The following is a 23,965-nucleotide window of genomic DNA, read 5'->3' as shown; positions in this document are numbered from 1 at the left end:
ATCAAGAGAAACTTTCGACAAATTGTGTTTACACTGTTGAAGAGCTTTCGCACAACCGTGCTTTATCAGGTTAGCTTTACCAATTAAACGTTAAAACCATAGCAAAATAAATTTACTGCTGGTTAAACTCAAACACCGAAATTTTAAAACCGTTTTTTGCTTCAGGCGCAGTTTTTGTTTTTCATCTAGAGCAGTGTTTTTCAACCTTTTATGGCTAGCGGCACCCATCAGAAATAATAAATAGATTGCGGCAACACTATAAGAGTTTTCCTTAGGTAATATACTAGAATATCACAATAATTGGAACTGGAACAAAACACATCAACTCTACACAACGTAGGAAGTTAGAATTGGATTTATGCCACCACTGATCTATAGAAAAAAGATTGGCAACTTCATTCTAAAGTGAATCTCTTTTGCCTTACCTAGCGGCCATCAGAAAGTTATTTATTATCCGCTAGAAGGAATTTTATCCCAATACCCAATACATCATACTTTGGTAAAAAAAAGCGCCGGCCTGGCCCAAAATGACGTCATAACTATGTCCAAATAAGCCAAATCAAATCAAAACGAAAACGAACCAACCTATTCAGTGTAAATTATCCTGATCAAAAAAATTAGGCTTGGACAGTTGCTTTATTGTTGATGTCCAATTAAAAAAAAACTTTTAAAACTTAAAAAAAAAACTTTAAAAAAAGTTCAGTTGGTTCGCAAATAATTTCGTATCAAATCAATAAAATCCTAGTATCGGGTGATGACTGGTACTACGGTACTACCCCTTGGGGTATACATCAAATTCGGTCTGATATGATGATATTATGAGATATTCCTCGCGAGAGATGAATTGAAGCTATAATTCAAAGGAAATTACACGTATCTCTTGACACGTTCCATACACTTCTACTGATGACTAATATGAATTGCTGAATACTTTCTGCTAAATGGCGGTTTGTTGTGCACGATTCTAAGTATGAAAAGTCATCTCTTTATTTAACTAAGTGATTTTAAAATGGTTCTCGCGAGCTGAAATGTTTGCCTACTGCTAATAATATTGCATAATAAATGCTACACACTAAACTATATTATACGCCTACAGTCATTTCAACTATTATGCGCATAACAATTATGTATAAACACGCAATACACATGCAAGTCCGCACTGATTTAAAATATAAGCCTGAAAAATGGACTCTTGACATTTATCTTACCTTGATTTCTTTACATTACATCCATTTTGTCGCGTCGACCCTTTTCGTATCTCACAAACCTTTCAATAAAACGAAAACAAACAGCACTAGAACTATATGCAATGGATTATCCACAACACTGCTTGACTCAGTCCAGACTAGCAGTCAGCTGATTGGCTTACGACGCTTTCTGGAATCCGCTGATTGTTTAATTGTTTGTTGTTTTTTTCACTGATTTTTTTACACTAATTTGTAAAATTGGTACCTTACTAACTAGATAGGTAACTGACTTTAGGCAAATAATATATTTTAAGCGAAAATATATGTTTTTCGTCCGTGTCATAGACAAATAAACGTTAAAATTCTCCAATTGTAAACAAAAACTTATCTAAAAATAACAAAAAAGGCTATTCTTTTTGCGTGCACAACATGATATATATAACCCACTTTTATAAAAAAAAAATGCTTAATGACAACACGTTTAAGTAATTAGTCCAAAATACTTGCCCAAATCAAGTCATTTTAAAACAGTGACTTAAGCGCACTTGGTAGCCGGAAATATACATATAATATGCCCCCAGTTGCCCTCTATATGCATATAAAAACGTGTAATCCATTGCTAAATGGGACATGTTTTAAGAACAAAACAATTTTGTGTTTATTTAAGTCTACTTGGCTAACGTTCTTGCCCTGAAACAAAATGAACATCATTAATTGTCTAAAAAAACTATTTATTAATACTTGAAGAACAGTAATGAAAAAACAACTATGATATGGGAAATAACTTAATGATAAAAGTACTGAGTTGAATGTCATTATACAAAACTATAAAAAACACTACAAAAAAAAACTTTTTTTCAATATATCCATTGCCATTTTTTATTTTTCAAAATATTAGCTTGGTAAAAGCTGAAAAAATAGCTGTGCTGTACGCATTTACAGAACGTCAGTTTATAAACGTTTGTAGTTAGGTTGCACTAACACCGGTTGTTTGTTATCGTAAAATGCAGCGGCCAGTAAAATAGGGTTTTGGAACATTGGAAGGCGGAAAACTTCACAAATTAGGCACACATTGTGGATTACGTTGAAAAAAACTTTCATGATAAGGAAAAGAGAAATATTGCAAGTTCTGTAAGAAAACGACAAAATCAAAATCGCAGTTCACGGTGGTATACATGGTAATTTTATACGGATACTAATGTCTATATTTTCATAGGATGTACGGCCTTCCGATCCTATACCAAACGTCGTTACTGGAACAGGCAAATTGAGTAAAATTAAAAGGGTCCATTGCATAATTAATTATTAAGCCCATACAGAAGTAGGCAGCATTTTGAAGGTTTCAAGTGGCTTGTAATTCATTGGTAACATCATGTTGTTGTTGGTATGATGCGAAACGTTCAAAATGCTACCTATACTTCTGTATGGGCTTTGATATTCTTACTACGCCTTACTACAACTTCCAACCATTATGTGCCAAGATCCAAACCATTGTTTTTAAACTTTGTAAAACGATATTTTCTTTGCGTCACTTGGTTTAGTTACATTTAGTTTTGTAATGACAAAGTAACCTTTTATTGTAAAAATCTTTGCAAATAATAAGATTCAATGCCTCTATCAATTTAGTATCAGATTCTTGTATCGAACAAGTAACGACATTACTACCATTTGATATCAAGCATCAAAACAGTATTGTCACCCCATATAGTTGCCCGCAGTCCTAATATTGTACAACAAACATAAAAAGGATAAAAAAGTTTACCATTCTTCCGCATCTAAGTGATAACACATTTTAAATGATGGCTTTTCTTTAATTTTTATCTCGTAAATTGGATCTAAATATGAAACTACAATGCCTTTATCAATTTGGTATCGGACGAGTACCGATACCATCCGATATAATCGGATCGAATTGGAAATTATCGGACATCCCTAGTCAACAGCTGCCTGTCAATAAATAAGTCTCATAACGACACACAAACAGGAAAACGATGAAAAAGATTAAATATTTTCCACTTATAAAGGTGAAACCTTGATGACTGTGGTTTTGCTCTTTCTACCAAATCTTTTCTTCTTCAACTTGGTCACGAAAGTGCTTTTGAGAAAGTGAAGGAACTTCTTGACATCCTGAGCGGTAGAGACGTGCCCCAGAGAGGCCCGGACGGCGCCGACGGGAAGATTGTCGACCAAGTCAACCTCCCCGCATTTGTAGCCCGACTGTGGGTTGCAAATAATTTATGTATTTAGTAAAAATTTTATTTTGCCGTTTAAAATTATTTGAATTGAAAGATAGCTGTCCATTTGTCATCTTGATGACGTTTTGTTCGCGCTTAAACTTCTCTTTTTTTAATAAAAAACAGCTTCTCTGGTAGTTGTAATTGTAGTACACGAGCTGTGATAATTTAGTTCAATGATTGACTTAAATAAGTGCACTTAAGTGTTTGCTTAAAGTAAATTTTTGCTTTGCATGGGCCAGGGTATAGCAAGAAATTTTAGACATTGCGTCATAAATCGACGTCACATTACCAACAAACGCCGGAAATTTGGTGTTTCTAGTCCAAATAACATGAAAGTGGAACAGAGTAGAAATACATTCAGTGCAAAATCGTTTTATTTTTAATTAAACTATTTACTTTGAAAAGTTGATTAGTTTCCAAATATACTCTATTATTTCAAATAGGCCTTCATGGTTAACCTAAAACTAGTTCACGCACCCCCAAATGGACCCCAGTTTAAGAAACCCCTGATATAGAGGCTATAAATCAATAACTAACAGGTCACTCAACTATCTGCATAGTGTTGTAATGACTCAAGTCAATGACTGTAAAAGTCAAAACGGTTGGATGGCAGTATTTTTGCTCAATATATCTTCTGATGGTACCGGAATAAAATATCTAGTATCTGTCATCCCTAACCAGTACCTTGTGTATTTGTTTAATCCTGTTGTCTCCGATGCTTAACAGAGTGTTGCATGAACCCACATTGCAAAAGCAACCGCCCCTCAGATGGATGTTCTTTTTCGAAGCAAGGTCAATAACTTCGTTGTATCCCACGTAACTATTCGAAAAAATGAAATATTGAAAAAAAATGAAAATTGCAGGAAAAACAAGTTACTGACATAAAAAATTTAACTTAAAGTTATTTTCATCTTAACAGTGACAAACATTTTAATTGCGTGTTTTTAGTGTATACGATAAAGTCTGATATGATCTAGGGGTGAAATAAAAACATACCTTTATAGGTGAAACAAAACAAATTTATCATAATCATCAAAAAAAGGTCACAGTTTAAAAAAATGCTTTTATATCTCTAGTTTATTTCAAAGAATTGGTTATTACTAATTACTATAGCAAGTTGGTAGTATCGTTACTCGTCTGTTACTAGGGTGGCATCGGTGCCGATCCGATACTAAATTAATATAATAATTCCAGACATATTTAGCAACCCAAAGCAGCGATTCTGTCATAAACGGTAAAAAAAATTCTAGGTTAGCAACTGAAGGTTAACTAAACGATTCAATTTATTCTACTTTGTTTGTTCGAGCGTAGTTATGACGTCATTTATCGGATCGTATCGCGATATTTTCTGTTTGAAATACCGGGTATCGGTATCGAGATAAGAAAAAAATATCAAGTATCGGACTTCTTAAGTTATTCTACTATATTGTCTATGTTCCAATATAGTATTGCATATGTGTGTTCATTACAAAGCGTTGAAGCCATAGTTCAAGAACCAATATAATATTTTAAACACTATTTTCGGATCTGTTCATAAGTTTAATGGTAAAAATAACAGCCCAAATAAACGTAAAAAGCGACATTCTTTATTGTTCAAACAGTGCGGCAAATATCACTGATGATGGCATGAGCATTTGCCGAAACGTTTGAACAAAAAAGCATGTCGCTTTTTACGTCAATTTGGGCCGTTATTTTCACCATTAAACAAGATAATACTGCATGTGGGTTTATTACAAACTCACAACAAAGAGTTGAAACCATAAAAGTGATGAATAACTTAACAATTTACCTCCCGTCATGCCTCATTGCGTTGAAGGATATAACTGCCCCTTGCTTTTCCGGGGCATCGTAATCAGAAAACGCGTAGATTCTGAAGACTGGTTGTCCGTTGAAATGCTGCATTGCTATCATTCCTTGATGTAATCTAACCAATTTACACAAAAACATTTACAAGCTTTGCTTAGTGACTTAACTTGTATATTTCATATTAACTCACTCTACAAGTTTAAAATCTTTTTTTTAAACAAACATTTACATTGTTTAATGAACTGATGATATTTTGTAAAATGGTAACATATTTTTAACGTTTGTAAAGAGTAATAATTATTTTACGAACATATCATCTGGTAAATGTCTATTAAAGAATAGCTGGCGCACTAAGTAAAAGTTTTTTGATGTACTTTACGTTAAATCCGTAAAAACAAACAATGAATACCCGCTGTATTTCAAGTTAACTCCGACTTAAATAACGACGTGGAAAAGATTTTTAATTTCTGCAAAAACTAATCTAAATTTCATTTTAATATATGTACATAAAAATATGGGAATATAGAATATGGAATATATATTATATACTATTTAAAAAAAATATTTCACCCATAATTTAAACACCATACCTCTTGATAAGCGAAAATGTGTGCAGCTGAATGTGCTTCATTGACATCGTAGTGCGTTCAAGAGTACTAAAACCGTATTTGAGCGCCAGAATATTCAAGAAGTCGATTGTCCCTTCCTCAAGCCTGAAAATTAAAAGAACATACTTTTGTGTTATAATGTTAAGGCGCTTTCAAATCTAGCTCTGTAATGTTTGTAAGGTCACAGTGTAAATTAGGCTATTTTAAAATAAAAATATCCACAGATAAACCAGAGATTTCAATTAGATTGTTTATTTTTACGAAGAAATCAGTATTCAGAAAATTACTTTACTGTAAATTATTATTCTGTATGTTTGTACAACCTGTTTTGGCCTGTATTTGTCCAGTAAATGTTTCGGTTTGGACTGTAAACTGTTAGACAGGGGTAGATAATATTATATGTTATATTTCGAAGTTTTATATTTAAGTTTCTGCTGGAATTTATCTGGATTTGTTTTACGTCATCGATGTTATTAAGGGATAGTTATAGTCTAATTCCGTCATTTTCCTAAAATAACTGTGTTTTAAAGAAAATTCTCTTCAAGTATGGTAGATTAAAATCTTTAGGCTTTACAAATTGTTTTGATATAAATTTCGAACATTATTTTAGCTTTTATAAGATAAGAAGGGTTTGTAAACCAATTTGCCCATAAAACTTGACTTACTTTTCATGAATTTTCGGCTTTAGAACATGGAAGTTTTCGCTTGGTAAGTAAACTTCTGTGGTTCCACCACCAAAGAAGGCGTCCTTGGTAAGTCTGGAGCCTCGCTTCACCAGCAGGGCGCCAATACCTGGAAAAGTTTATTCAAATTAACGTTAGCTTTCGGTTTACAAATAAGTATTTGAGAAGACCTTTCGATACAAGCTTGTATCATCTTCAGTTAATGTGACTGAGAAGCAATTCAAGCATCACTTATAAAAGGTGGGACGCAATTGCTATCATTCCTAGTTTCTATAGTTGAAGCATTATTTAGCATTTTTTTTTTTTTGGCTTTGGAATTATTATCCAGCTACGAGCAAAGTCTACCCAAGTATGTGAGAAGATAACTAATCTTATAAATTCGATTGGAATTTTGTTTTAAATGAAAATTGTAAATGCTAAATCGAAAACGTTTAGGTAAAATTGAAAATCAGATAAGAACACGTTATTACAATATCAAAGCCTATACAGAAGTAGGTATCATTTTGAACGTTTCGAATATTTCTTTATTCATTTTCAACACCTCATTGCATGATAAGAACAAAATTTAGGCGAATATAAAATTTTCATAAATTAGATAAAAATTAAGAATTTTGCCGTTTTGCGTTACGACTGTAAAATGTTTTTACTCGTGGTATGGTTATGGCACTGTTACGTGCTTAATTAAGGCACAAGACTGGAAACGAAAAACTAGGTTGGGATAGACTCTATATTTCCACTTTATGGCCATTTATAGCGAGGTTTATGTGTTATTAGTCGTGTTATCTATATTTCTAATATTTCTATAAATAGGAAATGTGCTTAGTCGTGTATTTAAGTGAACCCTTGCATTATATGGTCAACAAAGGTTTGCTGGAAGTTTTTGATTGACCTGTGGGGAAGCCAAAGATTTTGTAGAATGACTTTTACCTGTGGGGAAGCCAAAGATTTTGTAGAATGACTTTTACCTGTGGGGAAGCCAAAGATTTTGTAGAATGACATGCACACGAAGTCGGCGGAATGTTCTCGAAGGTCGAGCGGCGAAGAAGGAACAAAGGCAGCAGCATCAAGCAACACTGACCAACTGTTGGACGACGACTTGTTTTCTGGTAAAAATTTAACAAGAATCGTGATACCTTAGGTATTTACCTTTTATAGGCCATATAGTCATTAAAATGAAACCTTTCCCAAAAATTAATAGTTATTTAACATATATTTCAACAGTATTTTTCCACAAAGTTAGGAGGTAAACTTGAAAAGCATGTTGTAGGTAACTTAAACCAGTGATCCTGAACTTTATGTTTTTTGCCGAGAGTTTTATTTGCTACCATAGCACGCATTTACAACTCAGAAAACCGAAGATTTAGACAGTTTGGTAAAACACATGTACTATTGTTTTAAAAGATGATATATATTCCTGTTTTTCACTTTCTGTTAAACGGTCTAAAAATTGATCGATTTTCAAATAAAATGTTTTTTAGTATATTGACTGTATCAGATTTGTTAAATATACGAAAAGCTATGCGATGCATAACGTTATGTTAAATCTAACAGCTGTTTTTTTTAATTGTCACCTAATAGTACAGGAAACTAATTAATAATTTTTTTATGTCATCATTTAACACTTTAAAGCAGGGGTAGGAATCCTTTTTAGCTAAGGAAGCCGTGTCGCCCAAAAATTTACTACTGTGTGTGTTAAAAAGAGGAAAACATAAAGTTAGGAAAAGGTGCAGTTTTATTCATATTATGCAAAGAAATGATCCCTAACATTTTTCTGCACGCAAGATTATTTTTTCAAAAAAAAAAAAAAAACATATGGCGTCACAAAAAGCGAGCCATATGTTCCCGACCCCTGCTTTAAAGTACGCCTACCGGATAAGGGCCACCGTCTCCCATTTAATTAGCCCTTCAACATTTTTCCAGCGTTTGTAAGCGTTATATTTCCGAAAAGCCTCAAAATCAAAATAGGTAACCTTCCAAATATTTGTCAGACCGACAAGTGTCACAAGTGTCAAAGGGGCCCTTACATAGCTCTCATGTTAGCTGAAGGATCCAGCCCTGGACATAGACACACACAGACGAAAAGTACCTGCGTTGAGCGCCGGAATTCCCGAGCGCTGTATTTGCTCGATCCAGGTCAAAGGGTGTTTCCTTCCCGAGAAGTTGCTTTGGGCGGGAAAGGAGAAAAGGTTGAAAGCTTTCGGTTCCTTCTTCGAGGGGTTTCGATTGTGAGTTTCGCTAGCTCTGTTGTTTGGATGAGAAGTGCTTTAAAAAATGTAAAAGATTATATTGTTAACCGGTTTCACGTATGTAGAAAATAATTCTCTTTCGGGAACGGTATCCAGGAGTGTTCCAGGTTACTTTCACGACTGCTTGTACCCCAAAGATAATACAATAAAATCGATGCCAGCTTTTTAAGTTATGAATAACAGATTTCTAGAAAATCGCACAACACGAATTAAAGTAAAATTGGAATGATTTTTTTTGACATTATTGATCCATAATCGACTATGAGTTATCTTCTTTTAACAATAAAAAGTACGTGCGGACGTGCGGTGCACCTTTCGTAAAAGCGAAAATAATTGCGCATTGGCCACATCTGGTGTATATTTTCTTTCTCGTGGCAGTTTGCTGTCTTTGTAAGCCATCTGGATTAATACCAAGGCATTCTGGGCAAATTTACAGGCATTTTAGGCAAATTAACAATAAAATACATCACGCCCAGCGCTAGCAACAGAGTTTAAATTAATCGATTGAAAATGGAAAACATAAACTTTTCCAAGTTTCGCGTAAGACTTGAAAGATTTATATAACGCAGTGTTTTCAACCTATGGGCCGCGAGCCCGGTTTGATTTGAAAGACATGACCCACATTTAATGAAATTGACTTTATTATTGCTACTGTATTATTTCTTCTTTGCTCATTCTAAGCTTGAAAAAAGTTGAGTGAAGATAATTTGCTTACCAAAGCTTCGTTAAATACCACTTACTGTACGCGCAGTATTGAGTCAAAAACTGAACTGTACCGCAACATTCAAAACGTGCGCGAATGCGTTTGCTATGTAGTTTTCTCCGAAACAATTTGTTCATGATTTTTTTTGCCAAAAGTTTATAAAGGGCATTTCAACAGCTGTCTCGACACGCAAGGTTAGCGGAAATGCGATAATTACATTTGTCTTATTTTCGCGCCAAGTTCGAGGTACCGTTCTCAGTTCGTGACATGTTTATGAAGGCGTAAAATATTCGCGGGGGGCGCAAAAAATATTTGCATTTAGAAGGCTGACTTGGCAAACTTTCACTTTGAACTGAACTTTGGTCTTAAAAGCGTTGTATAATAACAAGACATGGACGTGTAATAAAACTTTATGGTATTAGATGATAGGCGCAATTACACTAACGTGCACAAACATTCAGTACTAAGGTCGTGTTACAATGTAGGGACTTAACGCAATCGCAAAGAGTGTTTGAATATCGTTAAAGTTAACAAACATTTATTCGTATAGTTTACAGTTAAGGTTGACAAAAACGTTTGGTGAAATTTCGCTGTACGCACTCTTTTTGTTTCTTGTATAGCGTTGGAGAATTTATTATAATGCTCTTTTAATTAATAAAAACTTCTTCAGAAACTCAATCATATCATGTTATTAGTTTTAAGTGACATCAGTAAGGTACACGAATTATGTTGAATTGACGTAAGTCCAAGTCAAGTCATTCGTAATGTAATAACCTAATCAATTCATTATTAGAGCAAGTCAACGTCTAGTAAAGTCATAAAAATAAAACGCTAAATATTAAAACTGGTAAACTCGTCCGCATATTAGATGTAACTCAAATAAAAAAATAAAAACGCAACATTAGGCAAGAAATTTGTTTTATGTGCAAAATTGAGATAAATAACCCAAAGTAAATAAAAAAGTTTAACGAAAGTACTCCATTTGAACCGCAGTCATTTAATTCATTATGTATACAGCAGTGGTTGCAACCTTTGTAAGCATCTGAGTCAACCTCTTGTAAGCATTCTAAATTTTCAAAGGAGCCGCAAAAAGGCTAAATCAAGCTGTTTTTGCTTAGGGTGCATTAAAAATCAGGGATGACGTCGAAAAGTTAAGTCATGAAACAATCAATCTAAAAACACCTGCTGTGTTCTAGCGAACTTGTGCGCAAATATGCTTCTGATAAATCATTTTATTTTTTGAACCCTAATGAGAGCCGCTTTTAACAGAAAGGCCGGAACTTCAAGAAATTTCTAAACATTTGATACTTGGTAAAGTTTTACGTGACCTGACTCGCCGGTGCCAAAAATAAATACGCAGAGTTTGTGTCCTCGTGCTGCCTTCGTACTTTTCTTGGAATTTAAATTCCGAAGCATTAAAGTTCAACTTAAAACAATAGGTTTATTTGCCCCAAAAAATCATAGCTTCAGGACCATTTAAATCGAGCAGCACTTAAAATCAATTGTTCCTATTATTTCATTGATATAATATTAAACCTGTTGGTGGCATAACTCTGAAGTTCTTTGCTGGAAGTTGAAATCGCGACCGGTTTCCATTTATCAATGTCGGACAAGTCTTCAAAGTCGCCCCTGATAACACAAAAACGTACACTTTGTTAGCGAAAAAATGTTAGTAAAAACATTTCCGACTTACCAACAAATTTTATCGCCTATTTTTTTTTAAATGCATATGGATTATGGTTGTAGTAAGACGTAATAACAATATCAAAGCCCATACAGAAGTAGGCATTATCTTGATGTTGAAAATGAATAAAGAGTTATTCGAAACGTTCAAGATGATACCTACTTCTGTATGGGCTTTGATATTCTTATTACATATGGATTAAGAAAGGTATTATTATGGATATGTTAGATAGATAATAAACAATATATTAAAGCAAATTTAGATCAGGTCGTCAATTTATGATATGTAACAATAGCTTATCGGTTAAACCCCATTTGGTGGCATACATATTAGTCTACTGATGTATGGCGGTGTGTTATAAGCCAGTGCCTCTTAAACGTTGTAAGTTTCATTCAACCTACGACAGAAAGCTGTACATCTCTCTGTTTTTGTAGAATTCGCAATAAAATTGTTGCAAGATTTCGTTCAGCGCATTTAACACGCTATTACCGGTGAATGGTGTTTGTTGAATCCTATTTATATAATTCAATCATGTTTGTTCTGTGAATAAAAAAAAAAAAAACGAAGTACGAAAAACAGTATCGTGAGTTGGACTTCACTGTAGTTGTTTTTCAGGCATGTCCTGCTAGCATCATTGATCGACAGGTTCGTTTGGTCTGCAATTGCTTTTTACGTAAGCCATTATCGTTGGTTAAAAAGCAGCTTCAGAAGGGCTATAACAAATTCGACTCATTGCGCCCTAAATACATTTCGATATCAATTACGGCCTGAAAAAACTTTTAGTTCTACTCTAGAGTTTAGACCAGTGGTTCTTAACCCTCGCAACTTTTTTAAGGGTTCGGCGAGAACGTCCTCTGAAACATAAATGCTGTTATTTCAAGCTAAATTCGAATCTTTTTATGTGCCAAGGTGTCACGTAACGTTACAAGTTGAAAGTTTGGCCAATTTAACCTCTATAAATGCAAGTTTATTATTTGATTATGCCCAGTTTCAGTTGCTAGGAGGAAGAAACGAATACTGAGCGAAAATTTGGGATTCGACGAACGCTTGTAGAATTGCATAGGGGTTCTAGACCAAGAGGGCCACCAAATTTTTTTAACAAAAGGCCGGATCACTTTATAGGCTGACCATGGCGGGCCGGATAACTGTTAAACGCAGAGCAAAAGTACATTTTTGTCGAATTTATTCGAATTTATTTTCGTTAAACGAAGAAAAAATAATTACCTATGTAAACAAACATAAATAAGCCTTAATGAGATGTTGTACCCACAGTTTAAATTTTACGAACATGCAGTTTTAAATTGATTCCGGCAACATTTCAAATGTAGCCTACTTAGTTTTTTCAAAAAATGTGTTCTGAAATTTTTCAACTTTCTTATTGTTAAAAGAAAAATATATAAAGAAATATGCGATAAAAACTGCAGTGATAATTACAGTTGATACGTCACGAAAGCAAAGTTTTTTATTGATCTTGGTAACACTTTTATCGTCATACAAGGAAATATTCCGCGGGCCGTATTAACCGACCAGCCCGCTGTCTGCCCCTATGGCAGACTTGGACAACTAGATTAATTTTAGCTTTTTAAAATGCGATTAGAATTAAAATTAGAGCATTTCAGTTTTCCCAAATTAGATTAGAATTAGAATTACCGAATTCTTAAAAACAAATTTGAACTAGAACTTGAAGTATAGAATTACATTTGATTATTCACAATGAATTTCTTTAAAATTGAGAAGTATTTCTAATAAGAATGCGAACGGTAATTATGTGTGTGCTAATTTTTATGCCTTTTAGCCAGGGCTGCGGAGTCAGTTAAAAATAACCCGAGTCCGACTCCCGAGTCCGACTCCGGCCAAAAAAAAAACCCGAGTCCGACTCCCGACTCCCGAGTCCCGAGAATAATTCCGGCAAAATGTATGATTTCGAACGAGTCACGAATCACGAGTCCGGCTCAAGACTCTACAGCCTGTATTCCCCCAAGTTACGTAACGAAATAAGGTTGTTATTCAGCAATCCACTTCTAGGGGTGTCATATAATTCATTCCCTCACAATACATGGTTGGAAAATATCCACCGAATGCTATTCCGCCTTCAAAATTTACAGTTCGCGGCCATATTAGTTTTAAAATTTAATACTGCGCATGCGCACGTCGGACTCGGGACTCGGGTAGTTTTATGTGGTGTTACTCGAGTCCCGAGTCCGACTCCGCAGCCCTGCTTTTAGCATAGCAAACGTTTTTCAGACTGTCAAAATTACGTGCCAACCAAAGAGTTTGAAAATTCTTTGCTTTGACTAAGAGACTAAAAATGCCGTTGGACAAAGTAGTATTTTTGGTAAAATCCGAATTAGATTAGAACTAGAATTATAGCACCCAAGCAATGCACAAATTTGATTAGAATTAGTCGCATTTTGCTCTAATTCATTAAACTAGAATTATCTAGTTGTCCTATAGTCTGCCCGATGGTCTGGCCTAGTGTTGTTCTACCACGAAACGTAAACACCACTTACCTGGGAAACCTGAGACAGAAAGATCTAGTTCCGTGTACAGCCGCCATTTCCCTGACCCCGACCACAGATGTATGGTTGTCTTCAAGAAAGGCGTACATCGAATTGCCTGTTAAGTATAAACATGATGGTGGTCGTGTAAACATCAATCTCATGGACACACCATGTTTCGTTAACGAGCGAAAGCATCCTCGCCATCGTACTAAAATATTTTTCGGTATGACTGCGGCTCGAGGAACGCCCAGGCCGCGATTTTCAGATCTCCAGTAGGGAAATAGGGGGTGGGTTCAGAAAGGGGAGGGGCACGAGGCCACACCCCCTTTCAAACTAATGACGTTGTACAGTTTAAAATGTCATGAAACAATAGTTTTCAATTGCTTTCGGCAACCCTTCATTTATTCTTCATCAAGAAACTCTCGATTTTTTATACTTTATTATCGTTAAAAAGAGAAAATATAAAGAAAATATGATAAAAACTGTAGAGAGACTTACAGTTTAAAATGTCATGAAACTATAAAGTTTTTAATTGCTTTCGGCAACCTTTTAACTGTACTTAATCGTCATGAAGGTAAAAATCCGCAGGCCAGATTAATTGACCAGCATGGGCACGAGGCCATACCCCCCTAAAGCTATATTTTTTTTACAATTTCTAAATTACATTGTAAACGCGGTTTAATTTATCGTTAGCAACAGCTACGAGATGAATGTAATGTATGCGTTTTTTCCTGCAAACTTCAACCAGATTTCGGTACAATAATCCATCTGTGCATATTTTATCTATATGTTTTCATTATTATTTTGTAAGTTTTATTGTTATTTTGTTTTGTTTTGTAAGTGTTCTTCTAAAGGTAAAAGTCCTGTCTTACGAGTAAAGTCAATTTTGTGCCCTTCGTGCGATTAAATTATATCTTTAGTTGTATAATTGTACACAAGTTCGTTTGAAAACAGCTTTTTAAGATTACTTATGCGTCCGGTTATATCGCAACTTGTGACGCCATATCTGAAAAATTGTGCCCCTAACAAAAATAAAAAATAATTCAAAAATCACTAATCAAAAGAAAAATTTTTGACCTACGTTAAATTATAAATCATTTCCATAGAAATCAAAGTAAAACGAAAGTTTGCTGAGTATGAACAGTCTATTTCTGATTGCAAACAAACAGCAACTTTGTTTAAAGCGTTTAACTGTTCAAGTTAGACCTGACAAGTTATGGAAATTCCCTCGTTAAAATACACTTACAGCTAGACAAACACCGCACAGCGACATTTATTGGCGTCACACTAAATTATAAATGCTTGACGACCGTAAAACTTGCAGACCTATTCATTATTGATATGTTTAAGCTGACTTAATATGTTCAATCTTTAGACGGAAATTTCCTTTTGTGTAGAAGCGGTTCAAACCTCCTTGACCTTTTAAACCTTTAAGAATGGGCCACATTGCCACTTTAAAATTTCGATGGGCCGCAAAACCTCTAAAATTAAAGGGGTGACGTCATAAGTTGCGTCATAACGTGACGTCATAAAACAACTTAACTTATAAACACCCGCTCTTCGAAAGTGAACCCATGGGCAAATAATTCAAGTAATCTCGACCTTATTTATTATTTTTATTATGGCGAAGCGCGAAAATTTTAGTTTTTACATGTTTGGGCTGATATATTTCCTTAAAACGGTCCGGAAACATACACTTCTTACTTAGCGATGATGGGTGCACAAAGTGTTCGATGGATGTTGAAATGCGACATTAGACTCGGTTATAGTCTCAGAATAACATAAGATTAGGCCTACATCAAATACTACGCGTTCTTCATGTTTTGATGATAGTCGAAACAACTGTTTTTAATAAAGGCTACTGAAAGTGACAATAAGTGGTGGGCGGCACGTAAATATAAAGATTTAACCAATACGACAATATTAAAAATTGTTTTTAAAACTTATCACATTGCTTTACTCGGCATTCTTACATGTTGGTTTCTGTTGAATTGTTTTACCACAGTTGAAAACGCTTACTTTCTACGGCATAAATGAAAATAAAACTTTATGCCAATTGGTGTATTCTCGTTTCAACGAAATTACTTAAAGAAAAAATTCTTTTGTAAATTTGACGGAATTTACCACCTAACAATTACTCGAAAACCATAGTTTATTTGCCGAATCGTCGATTTCGTTTAAAATTTATAAACAAGGACCCCCCAAAATGTATCTCTTCCCCTTTAATGAAAGGCTGAAAGGGTACTTTCCCGGGGTAATTGGACCCTTAAAGTGTTAAGAAATAATTTAGATATATTATAAGCTTCATTTAGAAAAGCAAAATTAACAAAATACCGCCGTGGAGCTTAACGACAGGAGGTTGTAGAAGACGTAGAATGATATCAAAGCCCATGTAGAAGTAGATATCATTTTGAACGTTTCGAATAACTCTTCGCATGTTGAAAATAAATCAAGAATGATTCAAAACGTTTAAAATGCTACATACTTCTGTGTGGGCTTGGATAAAATACCACCATTAATTTGTTATGAATAATTTTTGATAATATTGCTAATACACAACACTATAACAAAAAAAATTGCAGCCCTTAACCTTTAAAATTAATCAACCTTCACACACTACTTTCTCGGTAAGCCGTAATTTAAAAAATGTGCAACGAGGTATTTTCTTACTCGACCAGTTGAAGCATTCAGCCACCAGCCGAAGACTTGCAGTGGCGCCCGACGTGAAAACGACTGAATATTCGTGTGAGGTAACATTGAAGAATCGAAGCACCTTTTCGCGAACCTGAACAAAGAAACAACCTTTCAAATTTATTGACGTTTGATGAGAACAAATTAAACCGACAGCGTAAAAGGGGTAAGCCCTTGATCCAAGATATTTGTTCGGGGATGGGCATTTTTTCTCAGAAAAGACGTCATTATGTTATGCCATAGAGCAGGGGTTCCTAAACTGGGGTTCACCCTTGGGTGTCCGTGAACTAGTTTTAGGGGTCCATGAAAGCCTAAAATATTTGTGTATATTAAGGAAGTAAATATTTTTTTTAAAGAAAACTGTTTAAATAAAAATAAAACGGTTTTGCACTGACTGTATTTAAATTCCATTTCACTTCACATATTTTGGACCGACACCAGCAGATTTATGAAGTCTGTTTGTATTGTGACCAGGGCTGCGGAGTTGGAGTCGGCCTCGGGACTCGGGACTCAACGGAGTCGGTTTGTTTTGCCGGAGTTGGACTCGGGACTCGGGACTCGAGTAAGACCACGTAAAACTACCCGAGTCCCGAGTCCGATGTGCGCATGCGCAGTATCAAAATTTAAAACTTTTAAGGCGGCAAAATGTAAGTTGTAAAAGTGTAATAGCAAATGGTGAAATATTTTTAAACCATGTAATGCGGGTGGATCAATTTTGACAACAATATGAGTGGATTGCAGAAAATCCACCTTAATTTAGTTGCGTAAATGGGTAAAATACAGGCTGTAGAGTCAGAGCTGGACTCGGGACTCGACAAAATCTTACATTTGCCCGGAGTCGGACTCGGGACTCGGGAGTCGGACTCGGGTGTATTTTTTTGGCCGGAGTCGGACTCGGCTTATTTTTAATCGACTCCGCAGCCCTGTGACGTCAATTTATGTCGTACTTTTTTGAAGTTTTCTTACCTTCTGCTGTGCACGCGAAGCAAAAAAAATTAGGAGTCCGCGGTAAAAAAGTTTAAGAAACCCTGATTTAGAGTGAGGTCAACATGTTACTTCAAACACGAAAGCTAGTTACAAAGATGTTATCAATGAGCGCATTGCCAAAAATACCTCTTATATCGTTTAAGTTACCAAAAGTTTCATTTGCGAGAGTGCGATGAGGACGCCTTCGGGCTAAAAATTATAAAAAATGGACCAAGATCTTCAAATTCATTATTTATTTATTCACCTAGAAAAGGGTGTTTGGCGGTTGTAATAAGAGGGTTTAAGAAATGATGATAAGTTTGAGCACACTTTCGAGAAATCTGTATTCCTTTTTGACGGATTAAGTTATACCATGTTACCGACATCTGGACAGCGTTTGAAAGGCTAATTTGTACAGCGACGCGCAGAATTTGAAACCACGTTTTTGCGCCATTTTCATCTTCTTATTGGGTTATATATAGGCAATTCAAAGCTGAGCTGAAACAAATCAACTTTTTAATAACGTGACAATAAACAAATGCTGTAATAATTTGGATGTATGATCACTTTTAAATTTTACAAGTTAAAGCAACGTAAATTAATACGTATATAAATATAATAAATGTGCTATACGTATACAGACAATTTTAAAGCAACATAAAATTAAAATTAACGTATAATAATAAATATGCTACGTACACAGAATATTTTCGAATAGCTTTTCGCCATTTGTTAAGGTCAAATCTTTAGGTTTTTTTACCTGGTCGACCTCGTTCGACATAAGGTTGCTGCTGGGGTTGGCGCTGTGTGGATTCCCGTACAGGTTACGATCGAGGTCTTTCTTGAACTCGTTCATTTGTCGCGAAGAGTAAATTGAACTGCCGGTAAAGTCCAGGTAAACATGGCCTGAAATTGCGACGAAGCAAGTGTATGCGAGCATATGTTGTTTGCAATGTTTAACTAGAAAAATGTTTCTCAATCTTTAATCGTGGCGAAATACTAAACCAGGGGTGGGCAAATGTATTCAATGGAAGAGCCATTTGCAGAACATACAAGTACAAGAGAGCCTCAAATTTGTGACCTAAAGCTTACTGTCTTAGCATTGAATTGCGCCGTAGACTTGCTATTACTTAACTCTTCTGATTCTACGTCTAGTGTTACGTCATAAACGAAATGCTGGCCTAAATAAAGAAAATAAAAAGAGAGAAACGTCCATAAACTTTACTCTTGGTAGCCTTTACAATTTTTTTAAAATTTTACGAAGTGCCATAAAAAACATGGCGGTGAGCCGCATGTGGCTCGCGAGACGCAGTTTGCCCACCCCTGTACTAAACGTTGTACAACAGCGAAGATTTAGTGAAATGTTCTTTAGCATAAGCGAATTTAATTGATATGACCAAAGTCTTCGTATTGCTTCTGCAATTTTCTCAAATTTTGGTAGAATCCTGCTCAGAACTACCCTCAACAAATCTAACAATATGAACTGCTTCAGTTGGCGACCCAACTAAACAAAAGGCGACCTAATTTTAGTTGCGAATCATGGACACATTGTACTACAGAAGATTTCGATGCTAAATTGCCACTTTAAGCTTCAGTGCTGCTTAAATTTGAGTTATGGCAATACCTTTGCGGTGTACATTTTTTTAAATAAAATTATTTATTGCCGTTATCTCAATACAAGAAATCCTGAAGTCTGTCAAAAACGTGAAATATTAGCTTAAGAAAAACAGAAAGACATTAACTATTAACCCCCATTTCATTCAGTCTAAATTTCCCCGATTGGATTTTACAAAGAAGCTACAAATAAAAATCGTTACTTTCTAAAACAGGAAATTATGGGAAATGGTGTGGCGTTTTCTGGCTCAAACCTTTTAGACGCTGAAATTCGTTTTGTCGTATGGAGCGAAGATTTCCTGGGTATTTCGCTCCTTTGAAGCTGTTGTCTTTATCTTCCCGCTCTACTGAAAATCCTGATCCCTACAAATATAATAATTGTAAAATACACAAGCCCGGCGAAAAATAAAAATAAGTAAAAAACTAACATGCGTAGGCTACAACTAAATTTGGGCGTGTGGGTGTGGCCATATGTGTAGGTTTGAATTACGTCATGTTAAATTTTTCGCATATGTAAGTTACATGTTTAAATGCGTAATAACGCGTACAATGTAATTCGTAAATGCAATGCATCATCATTGCCTAGTTATTAAGTCTGGCCTACAGAATGATCACCATGACTCACCATAATGACGTATTTATGCAAAATTAGTTCATAGTATTTGGTGAGTCACAAAGTTAAAACCGACTGCGACGTTTTTGCTCGAAAAATCTTGAGAACAATTCTGCAATAAATAAAAGATATTTAGGCAATATTTTAACGAATTAAAATACAATACAAAACCACAAAGCATAACACAAGTAAAATAATGACCTTCACATAGTTGTATTTCTTAACCGGACTTTCACGAACTATAGATATTTCTAATCTTGTCTAAGTTTTCGCAGTATACATTTATTCTAACCCGAATATTTTTAACACAAACTGGTCCATGTGGAGTTGGTACGATTTATTAACTTAAATGGTGCTGTCAGTTTTATTTAGTGCAATCAACAACGTAGAAGAGCCTGAGACGATGCCTACAATGAAACTAACCGCTCTGCTATTTTTCTCTCTTTAGTTATATGCAAAATAGTTTCTACTAACAACGTTTTTCATACGGAGTCGTTATCGTAAAGAAAATAACGAACGAACGGAAATTCAAATCATTTAGCCGTGTTTTAATTTACCTAAAACTTTACAGAATTTCGAAAACAACACAATACAAACATAAACTAACTGACTTTAAACTTTACCCAATCAGACAGCTATGCATTTTTACCGCGCGTTCTTAGTAGCCGAGTCTACTACAATAGCCTAACTCTAACTGATTGCTGTCATCTTTGAGTGACAAATTGAAACACTCTATTTTTTCGACGATCAGGGTGCGGCGCTATAATCTCAGTGCGTCGTAATCTGTGGGCTCGGTTAATTTACATATACATACGTCCATTTTTTCGGGCGCTCTACTTGGCAGTGTGTAGCTCTACTAGCGATTTCTAGGAATAGGCTCCGCTTTGTCTTGTTTAATCTATTTCCGGGACAAAATTAGCACGGAACGTCTGTCTTTTGAAGTGGCTATGTAAATTCGCGCGATCACGTGAAGCCCTTGGGTCTCATCCCCCGCGTAACTATCGCAATTATCCTTACGATACCGGTGAGCTAATTAAGCTGCATATATCTTATTTCGTGACTTTGGTTGTCGCGGTGGCGTATAGTGTATTACTAAACGCGACTATAGCTAGGTCGGGGTCCATTACACATAGTAGTATTGATACATTTACATATGGTTTGTTGCGTATTAAGGGCGACCCAACGTTTGAATTTTCCCGAATATGTCAGGAATGTCACTGTTACATTTTGTGTCCATTAGGTAATTTACCTTGACCAATCCAGTTCAGTGAAAAAAATATAGGGTTGTTTGGTTTCAATACATTGAAGTTAATTATACTTTCCTTAGTACGTTTTCTCGAGGTGTTTGTAAATTTGGTCTATTGTTGTTCTGTTAAAAGAGTGCCGCGAAATATTTAAGATTATTTCAGTGGGCCGCAAGCTAAAAAAGTTTGAGAACTACTGATTTAGAAGGTTAAAACAATCAAGAATATTTTTAGAAATGCCTATTGACAGATAGCTCGGATATACACTTATTTGTAAATATGTATTGATTTAGGACATTTAGGTTATAGGGTTGGGACTTGGGTTCGGCTGGTTATATTGATAAATGTAATCTTCCAAGTTTTGCAGTATTTACATCTTCGAATCTATTTGAATTACTTTGTTAGTCGGATAGGTAGCCTCCGGAAGTGTCGGGCTATTTGCCCGGCTTGCTTGTGGGCGCATCCACCTATTAGTGATTGTATACCATTTTTAATTACTTTTTTTTATCTGGTATACATATAGTCTCTTGCTAATTTTTTGTAACTTTACGAAACTTGAAAATATAGTCTGCAGCTTGTAACGTCAAATGAGAAAACTATATAAACAGAGCAGAAGGAAAGTAGTGGCCAAATAACTGATTCGAAATCCACTTAAGTTTACTATTTCTCCAAATTAATAAAATCAGCCTTTTATAGGTAGGTATTTTCTTCTCTAACCTATCGACTACCAGCAATGCTCTTTTAACTAATCTTATACCTGGTAGCAACAGCTAGTGGGCCTATATATAATTTGCTATATATTGCTGAAGATATTTCGTACGTGACTCCGTGGGCGAAATACTTGATCACAAGACAGTCAATTTATAAAAACGAGACATATTGTTCTTTCTGTGTTTACAAGGCCAAGCAGTGGCCCACGTACAATGTTCTTACAAGGGTCAAAATGGGTTTGTTCGAAAAGCGGTAACTGACATATCGAGTTGCATTCCTGTTGCGTAATATCGAATAAGGCTAAAGGCAATATTCGTGTATGTTGAATTGTATAGTAAAAATTGATTGCTAGATCGAAGCAAATAGACACTATAGTTTCAGATTTTCCCATTTTTTTGTTTTTTCATTTCTAGCTTTTGTGTTTTTCTTATTTTTTTACTTTTTCTCGTTTTTTTTATGGTCTCCTTTAGTACATCTTTTACTTCCATCGATAACTACCAGATAGGCTATATACCTCATTTTTTTATCCGTCAAATTTCCATTTGGTAGACTGCAGTGGTTCTAAACCTTTTTCCTTGCTGCACCCCTTTTAAATAACCAACCAAGTCTTGCACCCCCTTCTAGAATTGCTTAAATAACAAAATCAATTTTATTTTTATACAAGTAACAGATAAAGCAGCATCACAATACTAAAATGTTATTTAGTTTTACATTTAATTGAGCAGAGAAATAATTTACAGTAATAATACATTTCCTACGACTGATCCAGCATCCCTCCACCCCCTTGGAACAGTTCTCGAACCCCTTTGGGAACGAGCACCCCTGGTCAAGAAACCCTGGGTAGACCATTGGTCGCGTATGCGTGAATTTGACCTGTATTCAAAAAAGACGTTTTTATGTTCGCCTACTGTTTGTCATGACCATAATTACACATTGGAAAATATGTCACAGCTAAGCTATTTGTAATATTAGGCCACATAATTTCCTGATCAGTGCAGTAAAAAATACACAATAATTGCGACGACATTTGTCTTTTATAAAATTCAGAAAGAACTTGTATTTTCTTCCCATCATTCTAAACATGTCTTCTGATATATTTTATGCAACTGAGTGAGAAACTAATACACATAAATGAATAGGTGGGTTCCATGTAACATAGCCTTAGTTGTATAGGCATACGATTTAACCCGCAACTATCTAAGATTTAAGTTTAAAGAAATTGCAAAGTGACGCTTGAGAGATTAAGCTACCTGTCAATAGTGTTGTTTATGGTTTTATTATCTTCCTAAATCCGCTGTACATTATCTTATTTAAGCATGTTATGATTCAGCTTTTTATGACAATCAATCTCCGAAAGCTATTTTAACCATGGATCAATTTTGTGTCTTGCAAACCATGCAGCTCTCTAAATACCAAGTGGCCTGTAACTCCTATGGCTTTGATGGCGAATTTCCTTGCCCAAAATGCAAAATCGTAAAGCAATATCTTTACATCAGATGTTTTAACAAACAGAAAGTCAAATCCCGGTAAGTGTTGATTGATAGTCAAGTCGTAGATATTTTCACACCAAAAAACAAAAATTAGCCAGTAACCAAAATGTATGTAATTAAAACTAACAAATCCAATAATTTTTTTTTATATTTCCTACCTCCGCCATTTAAAAAACAGTGATTTAAGTGTATCTGCTTAAAAATTAAAAAACAGCGACTTGAGTCTTGAGCAGGGCTGCGGAGTCGGAGTCGGACTCGGGACTTGGGACTCGACGGAGTCGGTTTGTTTTGCCGGAGTCGGACTCGGGACTCGGGACTCGGGTAAGACCACGTAAAACTACCCGAGTCCCAAGTCCGACGTGCGCATGCGCAGTATCAAATTTTAAAACTGTTAAGGCGGAAAAATGTAAGTTGTAAAAGTGTAATAGCAAATGGTGAAATATTTTTAAACCATGTAATGATGGTGGATTAATTATGACATCAATATGAGTGGATTGGAAAAAAATCCACCATAATTTAGTTGCGTAAATGGATAAAATACAGGCTGTAGAGTAGGGCTATTATATTTCAGCACCTTAGGGGACATTTTCTTGCCTGCAAGTAAATCGAAAGTAGAATTGTTACGTTTGAGAAAAACGTGCCATATCTAAGTATTGCATTCAGCTTCGAAATTAACACGTCCTTTTCTGAAACACGGATGGATACTTCTGGCGTAGCTCATCAGTAAACAGAGTTTTCCTTTTTAGCATTATAATGTATAGCTTATATTTTGCTTTTTATTTTATTTTTTTCAGCCGTGTCCCCCTTGGTAATTTTCCCATGCCTTGCGTCCCCCCCTCTCTACGAAAAGCAATTCGGAATTTTTAATTAAATATCACTGAGACAACTTGAAAATAGTGACGTTTGTCGTCGGTCGCGAAAACGCGAAAAAAATTGGGTTTAATTGGCGCTAAACTGTAAATTCAGGAGGATTTTAGCATT

At 35.3% G+C, this 23,965-nt stretch overlaps 1 protein-coding gene across 1 annotated transcript; it reads right to left on the bottom strand.

The window, feature by feature from the left end:
* Positions 1-3,203: 3,203 nt before the first annotated feature.
* Positions 3,204-20,359, bottom strand: LOC146170337 (molybdenum cofactor sulfurase-like). The gene is made up of 13 exons (XM_083388323.1): positions 20,354-20,359; positions 19,181-19,289; positions 18,073-18,218; positions 16,326-16,440; positions 13,665-13,770; positions 11,007-11,099; positions 8,608-8,783; positions 7,487-7,624; positions 6,504-6,630; positions 5,821-5,943; positions 5,214-5,348; positions 4,109-4,244; positions 3,204-3,404 (listed from the first exon to the last, which is right to left on the bottom strand). The coding sequence occupies exons 1-13, from the start codon at positions 20,357-20,359 to the stop codon at positions 3,204-3,206; spliced, it is 1,611 nt and encodes a 536-aa protein (XP_083244449.1).
* Positions 20,360-23,965: the final 3,606 nt, after the last annotated feature.

The sequence above is a fragment of the Ascidiella aspersa genome, chromosome 1, assembly GCF_963924565.1.
Source record: "Ascidiella aspersa chromosome 1, kaAscAspe10.2, whole genome shotgun sequence".
Lineage (NCBI taxonomy): Eukaryota > Metazoa > Chordata > Ascidiacea > Phlebobranchia > Ascidiidae > Ascidiella > Ascidiella aspersa.
This window is presented reverse-complemented; position numbering and strand designations above follow the sequence as displayed.

What these genes read in the sequence shown, in the direction of transcription:
- LOC146170337 (XM_083388323.1), bottom strand. An exon ending in TTCTGTCTCAGGTTTCCCAG is followed by an intron (nt 11,100 to 13,664) that starts GTAAGTGGTGTT and finishes TTGTGTTATCAG; the next exon opens with GGGCGACTTTGAAGACTTGT. An exon ending in ACATTTTCGCTTATCAAGAG is followed by an intron (nt 5,349 to 5,820) that starts GTATGGTGTTTA and finishes TAAATTGGTTAG; the next exon opens with ATTACATCAAGGAATGATAG.